General features: G+C 44.7%; 1 protein-coding gene across 2 annotated transcripts in view; it reads right to left on the minus strand.

Annotated features, from left to right (window-relative positions):
• The window catches only part of XKRX (XK related X-linked), a 173074-nt gene extending 162922 nt beyond the window's left edge, over nt 1-10152 (minus strand). The window contains exons 1-2 of one of the 2 annotated variants that reach the window (XM_056541287.1): nt 9768-10152; nt 9211-9697 (exon numbers count right to left, since the gene is read on the minus strand). In XM_056541287.1, the coding sequence (XP_056397262.1) occupies nt 9211-9533 (323 nt within the window). In that variant the 5' untranslated portion in view covers nt 9534-9697; nt 9768-10152. The remainder of the gene's footprint in view (nt 1-9210; nt 9698-9767) is intronic. The other variant, XM_056541288.1, reaches the window with a different exon arrangement.
• Nucleotides 10153-19730: the final 9578 nt, after the last annotated feature.

The following is a 19730-nucleotide window of genomic DNA, read 5'->3' on the forward strand; positions in this document are numbered from 1 at the left end:
AAATATATATTTTTTTGGTTGCCTTATACATTTTAGGGAAAAGTTTAAAAGGAGTCATTACAAAGTACCGTACAATTGGTCACACAGAAAACAAGCCTTCATATACGCATGTGGATGAAAGAATAAAGAGGTATAGCTCTTAGAAGTTGAGGAGAAAAAAAAAAAAAAAAACGAAAATGCAAAAATGAAATTGGCTTGGTCCTTAACCCCTTGGGGACTGAGCCCATTATAACCCTAAGGACGGGATCATTTTTTGCAATTCAGACCACTGTCACTGTAAGCATTAAAAGGACATCTGCAGCGTGATTAACACATATCCCCTATCCTCAGGATAGGGGATAAGTGTTTGATCGTGGGGGGTCCGACCGCTGGGACCCCCTGCGATCTCCTGTAGGGGGCCGCGGCTGTCCCGTGCAGGTGGCATGCCGGCTGCAGCATGACATTGCAGCCGGCACGCCTCCTCCATACATCTCTATGGGAGAGGCGGGGAGGCAGCGTTCGTGCCTCCCTGTCTCCCCTATAGAACTGTATGGGGACGGGGAGGAGACGGGGCATCACCGTCGACCTCTAGGTCGACACTACGCGCCTTAGCGCTCACCATGAGCGCCAGGGTTGTGGAAATCCTATCGCCCGACGCCCGGGACAAGTAGTTTTGGGCGCCGGGCAGATGAATTTGTCATAGATTTAGCCCTGTATCGGGCAAGCAGGGACAGACCGACTTCCCCTTTATTTTTCTTTAATGCCGGTGTGAGTCGCAGGAGCGGATGAAAGTCTGCACCTCACACCGGCGCTCAGAGTGTATGGGGGGCTCTATACACAGCTCCATCCCCCCCGCACACAGCTCTATCCCTCCCCCTGTTCTGTCTCCACAGGACCTAATCCACCACAGGGAGGTTGCTAGTTTGCACGGGGAAAACACAGAGCAGGGGGGGGGGGGGGGGGGAGAGAGGGGGAGGACAGAAATCTCACCTCACACCAGCCAATGTGACTACAGCTCTGATTTCCACTCATGGCAAGCTCAGGTGTGGAGACCGAGAATACGGGCGGCGGCGGCAGGAAGGGTGGTTGTATATGTATGGTGTGAGTGTATGTGTGATGTGAATGCAATATATGATGTGTGTATGATGTCTATGTGTGATGTGTATGTAATGTATGATTGGGGGGCAGCGGCGGGTGTATGTATGATGTGTCTATATGTATGGTGCGAGTATGTGTGTATGATGTATCTGTGATGTGTGTATGTAATGTATGATGTGGGGGGGGGGGGGGGGGGAGTGGTGGGGGTGTGTGTGTGTATGTGTGATATGGGGACAGTGGCTGGTGTATATATATGACATGTGTATGTATGTTGTGTATAGGGGCGGCATTAGGGCAGTGCCCAAGGGGGGGGTCACCACCAGTTGTGCCATCTAATTACATTTTTAGTGGCTTCTGGCCACCCACACTAAATTGCACCACCAGAATCCCGCCCCCTTCATACTCGCCCGCTGACTAAGAGCCCCACGGTTGCACACAAACACGCCCGAACCAAAACTACAACTTCCAGCTTGCTGCACCATAACCTGAACTGTAGAACTATAAAGTGAAACATGCTGGGAGTTGTAGTTTTGGTTCGGGTCAGCTGCAGAGCCATAGGCTGCATCAGGGCATGCTGGGAGTTGTAGTTACTAACTGCAATTCCCAGTATACCCTGACACAGCCTATGGCTCTGCAGCTGACACAAACCAAAACTACAACTCCCAGCATGTTACACAATAACCTTAACTGTACTACTATACAGTGCAACACCCACAGAACCATAGACTGTATCAGGGAATGCTGGGAGTTGTAGTTAATCTAGTAATTAAATGCAACTTCCAGCATTTTCTGACACAAAATGTACAAAAATAAACATGTGGTATTGCTGCATGTGGAAATGTCCAGGCTATTAAAATATAATGTTAATTAAACCGTACGGTGAACGGTGTAAATGTAAAAAATAGTCCAGAATTGCTCATTTTTGGTCACTTCATATGAGAATTTTTTTATAAGGTGCTCAAAAAGTTACATCTAGACTTTTCTGGGCTTGCCTCGGGCGTAAAAGGAGCTACCGCTCTCCCGTTGCTAATAGCCTGGCATGCTGCGATCACCATGGCCGGCTATTAAACCCTTAGGCTAGGTTCAGACTACGGAATCTCCAGGCAGAAAGTTTCCGCCCCGAGATTCCGAGTGTGGCCAGCGCCGGCTGAATCAGTCGGCACTAGGACCGCGCGGACACTGCAGTCTCTAATAGACTGCAATGTGTTCCGCGCGGATTTCCGCCTGAAGAAAGAGCACCGCCTTTCTTCAGGCGGAAATTTCCAAGCAGATTGTCCGTTCACAAATTCCGAAGTGTGAATTTGTGAAAGGAAAATCATTCACTACACTATACATTTTAGAAAGCAGAATTTCCGCCTGCAATTTCAAAGCAAAATTGCAGGCGGAAGTTCCGTAGTCTGAACCTAGCCTTAGATCACCCCTGTCAAAGTTGACAGTAGTGTCTAAAGGAATCTTATAACCATCCCTGGTGGTCTAGTGGGGGGGGGGGGAGGGGGGGAAATCGTACTATTTTGGTTGAAATTATTTTATCTACCAGGACAAGTGGATTTTCTTGAGGTACAAGTAGATTGTGTTCCGCTTTAATCCCTTGGACAAGTAGTTTTTTTTTTTTATTTCCACACCCCTGAGCACTAATGGCGGCGCCCCGTCAGGGAGATCGCGGAGGGTCCCAGCGGTCGGACCCCCCGCAATCAAACATTTATCCCCTATCCTGTGGATAGGGGATAAGTGTCATACCGCTGCAGTTGTCCTTTAATAACTCTGGGATGTTTTATTTTCATTCTGATTTCGTGACATATTGTACTTTATGTTAGTGGTAAATTTTGACCATACTTGCACCATTTCTTGGTGAAAACTTTCAAAATTTGATGAAAAATTTTTTAAAGTTTTGCATTTTTCTAACTTTGAAGCTCTCTGCTGGTAAGGAAAACAGACATTCCAAATAAATGATTTATTGATTCACATATACAATATGTCTACTTTATGTTTGCATCATAAGGTTGACATGTTTTTACTTTTGGAAGACATCAGAGCAATTTTACAATTTTTCTAAATCGGAATCTTTCAGGGACCAGTTCAGGTTTGAAGTTGATTTGAAGAGCCTTCATATTAGAAATACCCCATAAATGACCCCATTATAAAACCTGCACCCCTCAAAGTATTCAAAATTACATTCAGTAAGTGTGTTAACCCTTTAGGTGTTTCACAGGAATAGCAGCAAAGTGAAGGAGAAAATTCAAAATCTTCATTTTTTTTTACACTGGCATGTTCTTGTAGACCCAGTTTTAGAATTTTTGCAAGGGGTAATAGGAGAAAAAGCCCCCCCAAAATTTGTAACCCAATTTCTCTTGAGATAGGAAATACCTCATATGTGGATGTCAAGTGCTCGGCGGGCGCAGTAGAGGGCTCAGAAGGGAAGGAGCAACAATGGGATTTTGGAGAGTGAGTTTTTCTGAAATGGTTTTTGAGGGGCATGTCACATTTTGGAAACTACACCCCTCAAGCCACGTAAGAAGGGGTCCATGAGCCTTAACACCCCACAGGTGTTTGATGACTTTTTGTTAAAGTCAGATGTGTAAATGAAAAATGTTTTCACTAAAGTGCAGTTTTTTTCCCCCCAAGTGTACCGTTTTTACAAAAGGGTAATGGGGTTTTCAAATTTTGGAAGAGAAAGAGTCACATTTGGCTTTTGGAAAGCAGATTTTGCTGAAATGGTTTTTGGGGGGCATGTCGCATTTAGGAAGCCTCTATGATGCCAGAACAGCTATATTAAAAAAAAAAAAAAACCTGGCCTACTATTTTGGAAACTACACCACTCAAGGAACATAACAAGGTGTACAGTGAGCCTTAACACCCCACAGGTGTTTGACACCTTTTTGTTAAATTCGGGTGTAAATGAAAAAAAAAATTTTTTTATACATTTATTCACTAAAATGCAGTTTTTTCCCCCCAAATTTTACATTTTTACAAGGGTTAATAGAAGAAATGGGGTTACAAATTTTGGGGGACATTTTCTCCTGAGTATGGAAATACCCCATGTGTGGACGTCAGGTGCTCTGCTGGTGCACTACAATGCTCAGAAGAGAAGGAGCACCATTGGGCTTTTGGAGAAAGAATTTGTTTGGAATGGAAGTCGGGGGCCATGTGCATTTACAAAGCCCCCCCTGGTGCCAGAACAGTTAACCCCCCCCCCCCCACATGTGACCCCATTTTGGAAACTTCACATCTCACAGAATTTAATAAGGGGTGCAGTGAGCATTTACACCCCACTGGCGTTTGACAGATCTTTGGAAGAGTGGGCTGTACATTTTTCATTTTCATGGACACTGCTCCAAAAATCTGTCAGACACCTGTGGGGCGTAAATGCTCACTGCACCCCTAATTACATTACATGAGGGGTGTAGTTTCCAACATACTTCCATTCCAAACAAATTCTGTCTCCAAAAAGCCCAATGGCGCTCCTTCTCTTCTAAGCATTGTATTTTGCCCGCAGAGCACTTTACATCCACATATGGGGTATGTTTTTACTAAGAAGAAATGGGGTAACACATTTTGGGGGGCTTTTTTTTCCTATTTTCCCTTGTGAAAATGAAAAATTTAGGGTAACACCAGCATTTCAGTAAAAAAAAAAAAAAAAAAATTCTTCATTTTCCCATCCAACTTTAACGAAAATTCGTCTAACACCTGTGGGGGTTGTTACATTCTGTGAGGGGTGTAGTTTCCAAAATGGAGTCACATGTGGGTATTTATATTCTTGCATTTATGTCAGAACCGCTGTAAAATCAGCCACCCCTGTGCAAATCACCAATTTAGGCCTCAAATGTACATGGTGCGCTCTCACTCCTGAGCCTTGTTGTGCGCCCGCAGAGCATTTTACGCCCACATATGGGTTATTTCCGTACTCAGGAGAAATTGGGTTACAAATTTTTTGGGAGGGGGGGGGGGGGTCTTTTTTCCCCCCTTTTTATTTTCACAAGAGGTAAAATTATGGGACAAAAAGACTCTGGTCTTTTTTCAACCTTAGGGTATGTTCACACTGAGAAATTGGGGAGGAAATCAAGCAGAAAATATTGTTACTTTTCCACAAGAACTCAGAGATTTCGCGCGGAATGAAAATTTCATGCGGAGGAGGAGTGTGTGTATGTATATATATCTATATATATATATCTATATCTATATATCTATATATATATATATATATATACACACACACACACACACTCCTCTTTTTTTCATGCGGAAATTCCGTGCCAATTCCAAGCAGAAATGATTCTGACTGAAAAAAAAAAAAAAATTAAACATTGATCTCTATGGGAGAACGACTGATTCCGCCTGAAAGAAAATGTTCTTTCTTCAAGCGGAACAAACTTCCTCGTCAGAATTCTGCTTGAGGAAATTCCTCAGTGTGAACTGAGGGGCAGAAATTCTGCACAGCTCTATGGGGATTTTCACTGCTGAATTAATTGGAGAGGAAAAAGCGAGCAGAATTACTCGTGGAAATTCCTCTCCAATTCCTCAGTGTGAACATACCCTTATGAACTATGTATGTTACCAGCAGGTTAGTAAAAAAAAAAATAATAATAATAAAATAAAAAACTTTTCCCTTTTCATAAGGGGTAACAGGAGAAAAAGCACCCCCCCCCCCCCCAAAATGTGTAACGCAATTTCTCCGGTGTACGGAGATACCCCATATGTGGCCCTAAACTGTTTCCTTGAAATACGACAGGGCTCCAAAGCGAGAGAGCGCCATGCGCATTTGAGGCCTAAATTGGGGATTTGAATCCGCCATAAAAATACCCCACGGCAGTGTTTCCCAAACAGGGTGTCTCCAGCTGTTGCAAAACTGCCAGCATGCCTGGACGGTCAGTGGCTGTCCGGCAATACTGGGAGTTGTTGTTTTTCAACAGCTGGAGGCTCTGTTTCGGAAACACTGCCGTACAATACTTTTTATTATTTATTTTTTTTATTTGGGGGGGGGGGGACTGTGTAGGAGTATGTGTATATGTAGTGTTTTACATTTTATTTTGTGTAGGTGTAGTGTAGTGTTTTTTAGGGTACATTCACACGGTTGGGTTTACAGCGAGTTTGAGCTGCGGCTGAAAATTTGCCACATCTCAAACTTGCAGCAGAAAACTTGCTGTAAACCCACCCGTGTGAATGTACCCTGTACATTGGGGAGGCAAACATCCAGCTGTTGCAAAACTACAACTCCCAGCATGCACTGACAGACCATACATGCTGGGAGTTGTAGTTAGTTATGCACAGCTGGAGGCACATTGGTTGCAAAACACTGAGCGTTTCTTACTTAACTCGGTGTTTCGCAACCAGTGTGTCTCCAGCTGTTGCAAAAATACAACTCCCCGCTTGCACTGAGAGACTGTACATGCTGGGAGTTGTAGTTTTGCAACAGATGGAGGCACACTGGTTGCGAAGCACAAAGTAACAAAACGCTCAGTGTTTCACAACCAATGTGTCTCCAGCTGTTCTGTTGCAAAACTACAACAATCAGCATGCCCTTCGACTGTCAATGCATGCTGAGAGTTGTAGTTTTGCAACAGATGGAGGCACACTGCTACAACTCCCAGCATGCCCTTGGGCAGTCTGTGGATGCTGGGAGTTGTTATGCAACAGCTGAATGCACACTTTTTCCTAGACAAAATGTGCCTCCAGCTGTTGCATAACTACAACCCCCAGCATACACAGACTACCAAAGGGCATGCTGGGAGTTGTAGTTGGAACTCCAGCTGTTGCAAAACTACAGCTCACAGCATGCCCTTTTGCTTTGCATGCTGCGAGTTGTTGCTAAGCAACAGTAGGAGGTGAACAGGCCTCACCTCCTGCTGTATCCTGCCGCGGGGACCACTGTCGCGGCTGTATCATGCCGCTCCTGTCGCAGCCACCGCACTCGAGGGGACTCCCGCCGGACCAGGGCAAGGTAGGAGACCCCCGCCGGCGCCGATGTCCGCTCTGAAAGCCGTCCCCAGCAGGTTCGTGATTGGTAGGTTGTTCCGACCGATTAATCATGTGATCGTGAGGCGGCACCCGTGCCACATCACTTCTGCTGTGTAAGGGTGAGTGGGGCTTTTTTTCCCCCTTTTTTTTTCCCCGGTCAACGGGTCACCTGATTGACCCAGAATAGCAACAAATAGTCGGTCTGAATTGACCGGCAATTTGCCGTGATCGCCGTCATGGTGGGGGGGGGGGGGGTATTCTCAGGACCCCCTGGACGATATGCCGGGATGGCTGCTGATAGATGATAGCAGTCATCCCGTTCCAATCACCGGGAGAACTGCGCCGTAAAAGTAAAAGAACTGCGCCGTAAAAGTACTTCTTAGCAGCACCGTACATTCACGGTGCATTTCCTTAGGGGGTTAAGGCCAAAATTGGCTTGGTCCTTAAGAGGTTAAGCGGCTTTGAAGCAAGAGCAATGTACAAACATTATGTGCAACAAATGATGCATTTGTGGGGGGGAAATAATTTTATACACTGACTTTGTATGAGCCGCACAATAAAGACTCATTGGGGGAGATTTATCAAAACCTGTCTAGAGGAAAAGTTACTCATAGCAACAAAATGAAAGAAGCGATCGGATTGGTTGCTATGGGGAACTCAGCAACTTTCCCTCTGGACAGGTATTGATAAATCTCCCCCATTGTACTTACTACCACCCTAGGTTAATACTTTTGGGGGTGTAGATTCCAAAATGGGGTCAGAGTGGGGGTGCAGTATTGTTCTACCAGCTCAAAATCCTTTGCAAGCATAAAGTGAGGGTCTAAAATGTATATAATGATGTCCTCAAAGGAAAAGGTCGCTTCTCTCCTAGGTCCTACCAGATGGCCTGGCATCCAAATATGGCCTAAGTGTGGGTACTGCCAAACACTGGACAAACAGAGAGGTAAAATATGGGGCGCATTTCCTCTTTTTCATAAACAATGTACCAAATGTATGTCCTACAAATTTTTTTCACAAATGCAAACAACTTTTTCACTGACCCAAAAAGGAGATCTCTCTTTGCACTGGATGACTGGGGTGCCAAGTGGCCCAGTGGCCAGACCCCCTGCAATCAGTCATCTTAGGGTGCATGCACACCACGTTTTCACTGTACGGGTGCCGGATCCGGCTGGGGGAGGGGAAAACAGTGTGCTCCCGTACCCCAGAATCGGTGCTGAAATTCATTGATTTTAATGAGCCGACCGGAGTCCCTTTTTTACTCCGGTCGGCCCATTTTTGACCGGACCTCAAAACGTAGTATACTACTATAAATGGGGACTCCGGTTGGCTCATTAAAGTCAATGGATTTCAGCGCCGATCCGGCTGGGGTACGGGAGTGCACCGTTTTCCCCTCCCCCAGCCGGAACCGGAACCCGTACAGTGAAAATGTGGTGTGCATGCACCCTTATCCTCTCTCATTTGGATAGGGGACAAGATGTTTAGTTTTAATAGTAGTGTTATTTATCCTAAACAGAACAAGCATCTGAAGTCCATCCTGAAACCACCTACCCTGCAGTTCCCAGTGTGAAGAATGGCACATACAGCAACTAAAGATCATGGGAGTGTATTACAAGCCCAGTGTAACCATTAGAGATGAGCGAACTTACAGTAAATTCGATTCGTCACAAACTTCTCGGCTGTTGATGACTTATCCTGCATGAATTAGTTCAGCTTTCAGGAGTTCCGGTGGGCTGGAAGAGATGGGAAAGAGTCTCCTAGGACTGTATCCACCTTTTCCAGCCCACGGGAGCACCTGAAAGCTGAACTAATTTATGCAGGAAAAATCATCAACTGCCGAGCAGAGAAGTTTATGACGAATCGAATTTACTGTAAGTTTGCTCATCTCTAGTGACCATATACATTCTGTGAGCACTGGACTTCTATCAGGCCAGATACACACATGCAGTAAGCTGAAGACAAGAGTGGTTCCAGAAAGTGGAGGTAGAATGAGCCCAAGTCTGCGTTTGTATCAATTGACGTGCACGTGTGGTTTGTGCCTCATTACTGAAGTACAGCTCAGCTAGTTGCGGTGAGTTGGCAGTGTGCGCTGGGCAGGGCAGGGCAGGTCCTGGCAGCTCAGCTCGTGCCCCCAGCCACTCCTCCCACAGTGCCCACCGTGTACAGCACCAGGGAGACACGTACCTTATAATGGGCCCCAGTTGCAGCAGGTGCATGAGAAGTACCAGAGGTCGGTCTCTGCCCAGGTCCCTGTGGACGAAGGTCAGGGTGAGCTGGACCATGATGGACGGGATCAGCATGAAGACGATGGTCAGCGACATCCACACCGCGTCTTCTGTGCGTTTATACTCCGCGATCATCACACAGGCGGCCACCGTCTCGGCACAGAAAAGAAAGGTGGATGTCAGGATGCTGAATGGCGGGTGAGTGCGGGACCGCACCGACACGTAGCCTCCATTTTCTTGTGCAGGTTTGGGAGAGTGCGGAGCCTCGGCGAGAGTCTCCATGCTGGCCGGACCTCCTCGCCCCCTCCTCCCCAGCCGCACTCTTCACTAATTCAGTCGGTGAACACAGGGAGTCCCCGGTGCCTCAACGAGAAAATCTTAAGCAACCTCCGCGACTCCGCCGGGCACATGACACCCACGGGGCACAGAACGCTCCACACCCGAGCCTGGAGAAGACAATGGAATGCTGTGAGACATGAGCCCGCGCCGCCCGACCTCCCCGGTTCCTGCACGTACCTGCCGCGCTGTTTCCCCGGTGATCGGTCTCTCCTGAAGCCGCCTGCGGTACGACACGGACTCGGCTCGCTTTCGGTTACCAGTTGTCTACTTTCCTTGTTTAGCCTGATCTGTAGCAGCAGGTGTGTCTCCCCCTCCACTGGGTCCTAGGTCCCTCCCTGTTCTCTGCCTGGACTGATGTTTACATGTCAAGGCGCTGCTTTCTGTCATGTGCTCTGACCAAACTGTAGCCTAGCGACATGTGTATATACTAAAGTTTTTTTTCTTGCTACAAATTATTAATTGGTTCCAGGATGACCATTGTATGTTGAGACCATTGTATGTTGAGACCATAACTCTATGGAAACCTGGTAATTGGTTCTGAAGCCCCAAAATGTCATCCAAAAATAGAAAAAGGTGAAGATTAAAGAAAAATAAGAGATAACTAATACAGATAAACAAAATCCTTACATAAAAAAAGTAAGAAAGATCTGCTGGGCAGTGTTTCCCAACCAGGGTGCCTCCAGCTGTTGCAAAACTACAACTCCCAGCATGCCCGGACCACCCTTACTTGGTGTCCAAAGGAGCAGCTAACCCTGGCACAGGTAAGGAGTAGTACAGAACTTGTAGTTCCTCCCTGTACTGTAGGGGGCGCTACCAGACACCAGTCACTGCATACACTTCAGTAATACAGGTGATTTACCAGTAAAATGCCCATTCTGATTGGTCAGTTCCTCCAGTTGTGACATGTCTCACAGATCTGGACTGTCCCCATCGTTGTATGTTGAGTCTGGTTTCAAGGTACAATGGTCCAGAAAAAAACAATGTATGTTGAAACTATTTTATGTTGAGGCCATTGTAAGTTGAGGGATCACTGTAGACTGGTTATAGTGTGGGTGAACAGGAGTCCAACGAGGGGTCAGGTTTTTTTTTTTTTTTTTTTTTTTCTTCTTCCTCCACATTTTAAAAATCCTAATGCTTTCAGTTTTTTACCTACAGACCCATATGAGGGCTTGTTTTATGCGCTACCAATTTTACTTTGTAATGACATCAGTCATTTTACCAAAAAATCTACAGCAAAAGCAAGAAAAAAAAAATTATATGTGGGACAAAATTGAAAAAAACAAACACCATTTTGTAACTTGGGGTCTTCCATTTCCACGCAGTGCACTTTTCGGTAAAACTGACACCATATATTTTTTCTGTAGGTCCATACAGTTACAAGGATACCTAATTTATATAGTTTTTATCTTAAAATTATAACTACATGCACCAAAATTGTCATCTTCTGACCCCTATAACTTTATTATTTTTCCATATACGGGGCGGTATGAGATCTCATTTTTGCGCCGTGATCTGAAGTTTTTATCGGTACCATTTTTGATGGGACTTTTTGATCTCTTTTTTTTTATTCATTCTTTAGGGTATACAAAGTGACCAAAAATAAGCAATTTTGTACTTTGGAATTTTTTTACGAATACGCCATTGACCGTGTGGTTTAATTAGCATTCTATTTTAATAGTTCAGACATTTATGTACGTGGCGATACCACATGTTTATATTTTTGTTTACATATTTTTTATGGGAAAAGTGGGGTGATTCAAACTTATTAGGGAAAGGGTTAAATCACATTTATTAACTTTTTTTTTTTGTTTGTTTGTTTTTTAACACACACACACATTTATAGCCCCCATAGGGGACTATAAGATGCAATCTTCTGATTGCAGACACTGATCAATGCTAGGAGGGCAAATTATTTTTCCCCCGTAGTCTGTAGTTTTTATCGGAAAATTTTTGTTTTGATGGGACTTTTTGATCCATTATTTATTTTTTAATATATAAGTGATCAAAAATGCACAATTTTGGGCATTGGTATTTTTTTATGTTAACGACATCGACCGCGTGGTTTAACTAACCTTATATTTTAATAGTGCGGACATTTACACATGCGGCGGTACCACATATGATTTTTTTTTTTATTACTTTTTTTTGTTAAAAAATGGGAAAAGGGGAGTGATTTAAACTTTTTTTGGGGAAGGGGTTAATTCACTGTTATCAACTTTTTATTACACGGTCATCCACTCAGCTGATCTGCAATGTTACCGATCACAGCGTCTAAAGGGTCCGATCGGCGGTGCCCGGCATTAACAATGGGTCCTGGTTGATTAGGATCGGGTAATATGTACCTGCCTGGTAATCCTATGAACTAAATGTATGGGAGGTGTACAATAACTTATACTGCTCTGGCCTACATTTGAAATTATTATTATTATCGCCGCATATTCCTTTGTTTCCCCTGAGGAGGCTATCATTACTGGAATAAGTGTAGAGATCAGTTGCAAGTTGATACTGTATCAACTTAAAGGGGTACTTCGCCCCTAGCATATTATCCCCTATCCAAATGTCAGATCGCCGGGGTCCCGCTGCTGTCGACCCCCGGGAGCTCCGCTGTAGCACCCCGCTATCATTACTGCACAGAGCTAACTCGCTCCGTGCGTAATTACGGGCAATACAGGGGCCGGAGCATCGTGACGTCACCGCTCCGCTCCCTTGTGACGTCACGGCCGCCCCCTCAATACAAGTCTATGGGAGGGGGCGTGGCGGCCATCAAGCCCCCTCCCATAGACTTGCATTAAGGGGGCGGACCGTGATATCGCGGGGCCGTGACGTTGCGATGCTCCGGCCCCTGTATCGCTGGTCATTACGCCCAGAGCGAGCGTGCTCTGTGCAGTAATGATAGCGGGGTGCCACAGCGGAAATCCCGGGGGTCCCCAGCAGCAGGACCCCGGCGATCTGACATCTTATCCCCTATCCAAAGGATAAGATGTCATGGGGCGGAGTACCCCTTTAACAGTATGGGGGGAGATTTATCAAAACCTGTCCAGACGAAAAGTTGCTGAGTTGCCCATTGCAACCAATCAGATCCCTTCTTTCTTTTTGCAGAGGCCTTGTTAAAAATGAAAAAAAGCTATCTGATTGGTTGCTATGGGCAACTGGGCAACTTTTCCTCTGCACAGGTTTTGATAAATCTTCCCCATGTGTTGCAATATTTCTGGTTTGATCCCTGAGGCAGGTAGTCCCAACATGGGCCCTGCTGTGATATACTACATTCACAACTGTTTTTGTGGATTTTAGTATGGTTTATTAAAAATTATATTTTAACCCCTTGGGGACGGAGCCCATTATAACCCTAAGGACGGCAGCATTTTTTGCAATTCTGACCTTTGTCACTTTTTTTTTTTTTTTTTTTTAACAAATCGTTTTTATTAAAGGTTTTCAGTTTACAAGTAAGCCAGGCATACCCGGCATGTAGAGTTAGAGCATAGGAAATAACAATAACATAAAAAAAACAAAAACAGAAGTCGGTCTGTGGATTAACATCTCAACTGACTATAGTAGTGAACACAAAATCATGTTTCAGTACATTGCTGTAACATACATGTGTAAAGCTGTTTAAAGGGGTACTCCGGTGAAAACCTTTTTTCTTTTAAAAGTCCCCAGCGCTGCAAGGCAGCAGTGCTAACCACTGAGCCACCATACTGCCCTTAGCATACATCTGCTATGCATGGTTGCTAAAATGGACAGAGATGTCAGCAGAGAGCACTGTGCTCGTGATGTAATCAGTGTTCCAAAAAGAAAGGAATTTCCTCTGTAGCATTCAGCAGCTAAAAAGTACTGGAAGGATTAAGATTGTTTAATAGAAGTAATTTACAAATATGTTTAACTTTCTGCCACCAGTTGATTTTTCCTCCTCTCCTTCTAAAAATCATAACTCTTTTATATTTTCATCCACAGACTAGTATGAGGGCTTGTTTTTTGTGCGACCAGTTGTCCTTTGTAATGACATCACTCATTATATCATAAAATGTATGGCGCAACCAAAAAACACTATTTTTGTGAGGAAATTAAAAAGAAAAACGCAATTTTGCTAATTTTGGAAGGTTTCGTTTTCACGCCGTACAATTTATGGTAAAAATGACATGTGTTCTTTATTCTGAGGGTCAATACGATTAAAATGATACCCATTATTACATACTTTTCTATTATTGTTGCGCTTAAAAAAAAATCACAAACTTTTTAACCAAATTAGTACGTTTATAATCCCTTTATTTTGATGACCTCTAACTTTTTTATTTTTCCGTAAAAGCGGCGGTATGGGGGCTCATTTTTTGCGCCATGATCTGTACTTTTTTTTGATACGACATTTGCATATGAAAAACTTTTAATTAATTTTTTATAATTTTTTTTAAATAAAATGCATTACAAAAGTAGGAATTTTGGACTTTTTTTTTTTTTTCGTTCACGCCGTTCACCGTACGGGATCATTAACATTTTATTTTAATAGTTCGGACATTTACGCACGAGGCGATACCAAATATGTCTATAAAAAAAAAATTTACGCTTTTTGGGGGTAAAATAGGAAAAAACGGACGTTTTACTTTTTTATTGGGGGAGGGGATTTTTCACTTTTTTTTTACTTTTACATTTTTTTACATTTTTTTTTTACACTTGAATAGTCCCCATAGGGGACTATTCATAGCAATACCATGATTGCTAATACTGATCTGTTCTATGTATAGGACATAGAACAGATCAGTATTATCGGTCATCTCCTGCTCTGGTCTGCTCGATCTCAGACCAGAGCAGGAGACGCCAGGAGCTGCACGGAGGAAGGTGAGGGGACCTCCGTGCGGCGCTATGAATGATCGGATCCCCGCAGCAGCGCTGCGGGCGATCCGATCATTCATTCAAATCGCGAACTGCCGCAGATGCCGGGATCTGTATTGATCCCGGCACCTGAGGGGTTAATGGCGGACGCCCGCGAGATCGCGGGCGTCGGCCATTGCCGGCGGGTCCCTGGCTGCGATCAGCAGCCGGGATCAGCCGCGCATGACACGGGCATCGCTCCGATGCCCGCGGTTATGCATAGGACGTAAATGTACGTCCTGGTGCGTTAAGTACCACCTCACCAGGACGTACATTTACGTCCTGCGTCCTTAAGGGGTTAAAGGTGTCAAGGCCTATCGTATAGGCGGAGTTCATCAAGTAGTACCATTTAGATCTAAACTCTTGGTATGTGCCGTTACCTAGGGAAATAATTTTTTCTAACTCACATGTGAGATTAATAGCTGTAGGTAGTTCTTCTGAGTTAGGTATTTCCTCTAACTTCCATCTGCGAAGCAAAATTGTCTTTGCTATCACACATATCTTGCATGTCCGTGCCCTACCCTTCATCGGCCAGTCAGCTATTCCAATCAGCAACAATACTAACTGCGGCGTCCAGTCAATAGACCAGGGTAAGATCCTGGTCCATATTTGTTTGCAAGTGTGCCAATAAGTCTGTATTTTAGGGCAGGTCCATAAAACATGTAGTAACGTACCCTTGCATCTGCATTTCCTCCAACATTCCGGAGATGCCGAAGGATATATGTTAGCCAGACTGTCAGGGGTGTAATACCACCTAAGTATCGATTTGGTTGCAGATTCTAAGTGTTGTGAACAGTGTAGGTGTAATCTGATCATCTTAAAAGAACCCTGCCACTCCTCCTGCGTAAATGTCAATTTGAGTTCTTTTTCCCAGCTTCTAAGCGGGTGTGATTTAGTAAATCGGGCAGCATGGTTTAACAAATTATACAAGATTTTCAATCCCTTCTGTTTGCCGGATAAGTACACCATAGCCAATTTATTCCTTTTAATTCCCGAGGGCATGAGAGTTTGCAATAAGTGGCGAATTTGCAAGTATTTGTAAAATTCCCTGGCTGGCAGGGCGTAAGTCTTGCTTATGTCATGGTATGTTGATAGGGTGCCAGAGGTAAAAATATCTCCTACTGTAGTGATGCCATTGCTCAACCATCCAGCTAGATCAGTGTGAGGTAGTAATGCTTGCACTACTGTGAAGGGCAAGTCTAGAACGTCGAATAGGGAATCTGAGTCAGATATAGTGTGGAAGCACTGCCAAGCCTTAAGGGCTGCCGTAATCGTAGGGCCCATGCCACTGCTAGGTGGAGTGTTCAAAAAGGGTAGATATAGCAAGTTCCTGAGCGTAAATGGGCATGCTAATGTTTGTTCCAAATGGACCCATGGCAGTGTAAGATCAGTCTGTTGCCAGTATCTTAACATGGATACCAGGGTGGCTATATAGTATAGTTTAAGATCCGGCAGTGCCAGACCTCCTGTGCCCCTATCTCTGACTAGAATATGGCGAGCAATCCTTGGGTTTCTGCCCCCCCAAACAAAGCTGGAAAGGAGTGAATGTGCTCGTGTAAAAAATATAAGATTATAGACAGAACAAACATTTTAAATGTCGCTACTCTGCCAGTCCATGAGATTTCATGTTTTGACAGTCGCTGACAGTCCTCCTGGATGGTCATGAGTAGTGTTTCATAGTTTAACTTATATAAAGATGTGTGAGTGCCTGCCAATGTGGTGCCCAAGTATTTTATGCCCTCCTCCTGCCAGTCAAAAGAGAAAAGAGATTTTAAGCGGTGAGTTTGTTGTGGAGTCATATTCAGTGGCAAAGCTTGTGTTTTTGCAGAGTTTAGGTGGTAGTATGATAGAGTCCCATATAAGTCTATAAGGTCCATTAAGGCAGGTAATGATGTGTCAGGGTTCGTCAGGGCTAAAAAAAACATTGTCTGCATAAAGGGATATGAGATGAGATGTATCTCCGATTACCACCCCCGTGATGCGGCTGTCTTCTCTGATTGCCTGTGCTAAAGGTTCCATAGCCAGTATAAAAATCAGAGGGGACAGCGGGCATCCTTGCCGTGTGCCATTTGTGAGAGCAAAATCCTCTGACATGGCACCATTTACATAAGTCCGGGCTGTAGGGTTTTTATACAGGGCTTTAATAGCAGTTACTATGGGGCCCCCAAATCCCATGCGATCCAGTACAGAGAAGGCGAATGACCAGCGAAACCGGTCAAACGCCTTCTCTGCATCCAGCGCCAGAGCCAACACCGGCATCTTTTTTTGGGCAACGTGGTGAAACATCCCCAGCATCCTGCTAGTATTAAAGAAAGTTTGTCTATTAGGAACAAATCCTGCCTGGTCCACATCAATAAGGTAAGGGAGTAGTTGTGCTATTCTAGAGGCTATTATTTTTGCAAAATTTTTTAGATCTTGGTTCAATAGCGAAATGGGCCTAAAGTTCTGGGGTTTATCTGGAGACTTTCAAGGTTTCGGGAGGGTGATAATTAGTGCCTGTGAGTTTTCGTCCGGGAAGGAGCCAGACTCCAGCACAGATTGAAAGAAGTTCTTTAAGTGGAGGGCCAGGATCTGTCTGAACTGTTTGTAATAGTGGTTAGCAAAGCCATCAGGGCCAGGTGCTTTGTCTTTCGGGAGTGATTCGATCGTGTTTTCTACTTCTTCTAAAGTGATAGGTGTGTTTAAAGTCTCCAAATGAGACGGTAGTAGCTTAGGTAAAGTCAATTTAGTTAGAAAAGAGGAAATGCTATCTTGTAGCATTGGAGGTGTGGGTATGGTGTCCCTAAGATTGTAGAGATGTGGGTAATGGTCTTTGAATCCATTAGCTATAGCTGTGGGGGAGTATACTTTAGAGTCGGTGACAGGGTGGATCAGATGGGGGATTCTGCTTTTAATATGTTGTGACTTTAGACGGGCTGCCAGCAATTTGCCAGCCTTATTATTTTGAGAATAATACGTGGCTCTAGTTTTCCGTAGAGCTTTTTCATAGGAGGTCAAAAGTAGGCCTCTAAGTTGTGATCTAAGTTCCCTGAGGGAGCGGGCTAGCGTCTCTGAGGGAGTTGTTTTATTTTGTGATTCCACTATATGTATCTGGTGGAGGACATCCGTTATATTCTTTTCTCTAAGTTTTTTACAGATCGCCCCTTGTTTTATAAAAGAGCCCCTGATGCTCGCTTTGTGGGCGTTCCAAAGCAAGCTAGGATCAATATGTTGCGTGGCGTTGAAATTAGAGAATTCTATGAGATCAGTCTCTATGGCCGATTTGTGTTGAGGGTGTGACAACAAAAAGGGGTTGCTGCGCCAAATATATGTCGGTTTTGGGTTAGATTGTTCATGTATGGATAGGGTAATTGCGGCGTGGTCAGACCACTTAATGGTCTCTATGGTGGTGTTAAATATTTGTGCGAGTAGAGATCTGTCCACTAAGAACAGGTCCAGTCGGGAATAAACATTATGAACCCCTGAGTAAAAGGTGTAGTCTCGCTCTCCTTCGTGATGTACGCGCCATGTATCGTATAACTCCTCCCTCCACAAAGTGTCAGCCAATGTGTGTACCTGTCTCATAGGGAGGGAGGTGGTATCTATCAAAGGATCCACTGTGAGATTGTAATCCCCACTAATGATCAGCTGTCCCTTGCGTACTTCTTGTATTTTGCGTAGGAGTTTCCTAAGAAATGGCAGCTGTGCAGTGTTCGGGGCATATAGGGACACCACAGTGTATACAGTGTTGTTGATAGAACATATCAAGATGACGTACCTTCCCATGGGATCTAAATGAGCGTCAGTCAAAGTAAAGGCTACTGTGTTCTTGATTGCTACGGCAACTCCACGCGATTTAGACGTGTAGTGTGACTGGTAAATATGAGGAAACAATTTGTGAGACAATCTAAAAGCATCACTCTCTAATAGATGCATCTCCTGGACACATAAAATATCACATTGCAAAGTTTTTGCTTCTTTCCAAAGGTGTGCCCTCCGCATCGGACTGTTAAGGCCATTAGCGTTCAAACTAGCAAATAATAACACCATTATATAATAGTAAATACAGTATGAATATCAAGATAAAGAGATCATCATGACTCTGAGACCGAGCGCCTCCCAGCGAGGGCTACAGTCTCCCAGGGTAAACAGCAATGCACACTTTAGCATAGTCAGGACAAACACCGACAAACAAACAGATGAACAGACATACACAACAAAAACAAATGCAAATGGAATGCACAAAAGAGATATGAAACTGGGTCAACATAGACCTAGGTCTATCCGTGGTTCTGGGGTAAAAGTCCCTACTGCAGTCTATAACTGGTCACACCATAAGACAGCCGAGCCACTGGTGGCTCCGCACATGAGGTGGCAGTCCAGCATCAACGCACAGTGGTCCAATCCTCGTGTACCTTCGGTGGAGATCGCGTAGCTTGAGTGGGGATAGACACTTTCCATTGTTGCAGTATCTTCCGTCCCTCCTCAACAGACCGGATGATATGCAGTTCATTTTTAAAATGGATCACAAGGCGCACGGGGAAGCCTCACTTATAGGGGATCTTTGCTTGGCGTAAGGCTGTGGTAATAGGGGTTAAGTCTCGCCGAAGTTGCAAAGTCACTGCGGAGAGGTCCGCGTACAATTGTACTCCATGGTAAGGTGCTGGAAGTCCTCCATTTTTCCTAGCGAAAGACATAAGTGCCACCTTCACTCTAAAAAAAAAATGCACTCTGGCCAATATGTCCCTCGGGATGGTCTCTGCGAGGTGTCTGGGGCGAGGCACCCTATGTGCCCGATCTACTTCCAAGTAGTGCAATCAGGTAAGGCCGCTTTAATTAGCGCTTGTACATATGTGGTAATATCTTGAGGCAGGACAGACTCTGGCACCCCCCGGAGCTTTATATTGTTGCGCCTGCCTCTGTCCTCTAGGTCGGCCATTTTGGCTTTCAAATAGGTGACCTCATCTTCCATGGTATTATGGGCATCAATCAAGGTGTTGTGTGATTCAGCAAAGTCCCCAAACTTTTCCTCCATATGGTGAACTCTGTCCCCTAACTCTGCCACCTCAGTATGTAAGGGGTTAATCAGCGCCTGCATAGATTGGAGCATAGAGCGGTTCTGGAGGAGCAACATGTCCTTCATAGCTGCATCAGTAAGAGGGACATTGGAGACGGGCAGAGCTTTAAGGATGGCTTCCCCTGGAAATTCTGTCACAGTGCAGGCCAGGGATGTGAGGGACAGGGGAGAGGATTCATGCGCTTCCAGTCGCTGCCGCTGCTTAAGAGGGCTGTGTGAGG

Source organism: Hyla sarda, chromosome 9 (genome assembly GCF_029499605.1).
Source record: "Hyla sarda isolate aHylSar1 chromosome 9, aHylSar1.hap1, whole genome shotgun sequence".
Classification (NCBI taxonomy): Eukaryota; Metazoa; Chordata; class Amphibia; order Anura; family Hylidae; genus Hyla; species Hyla sarda.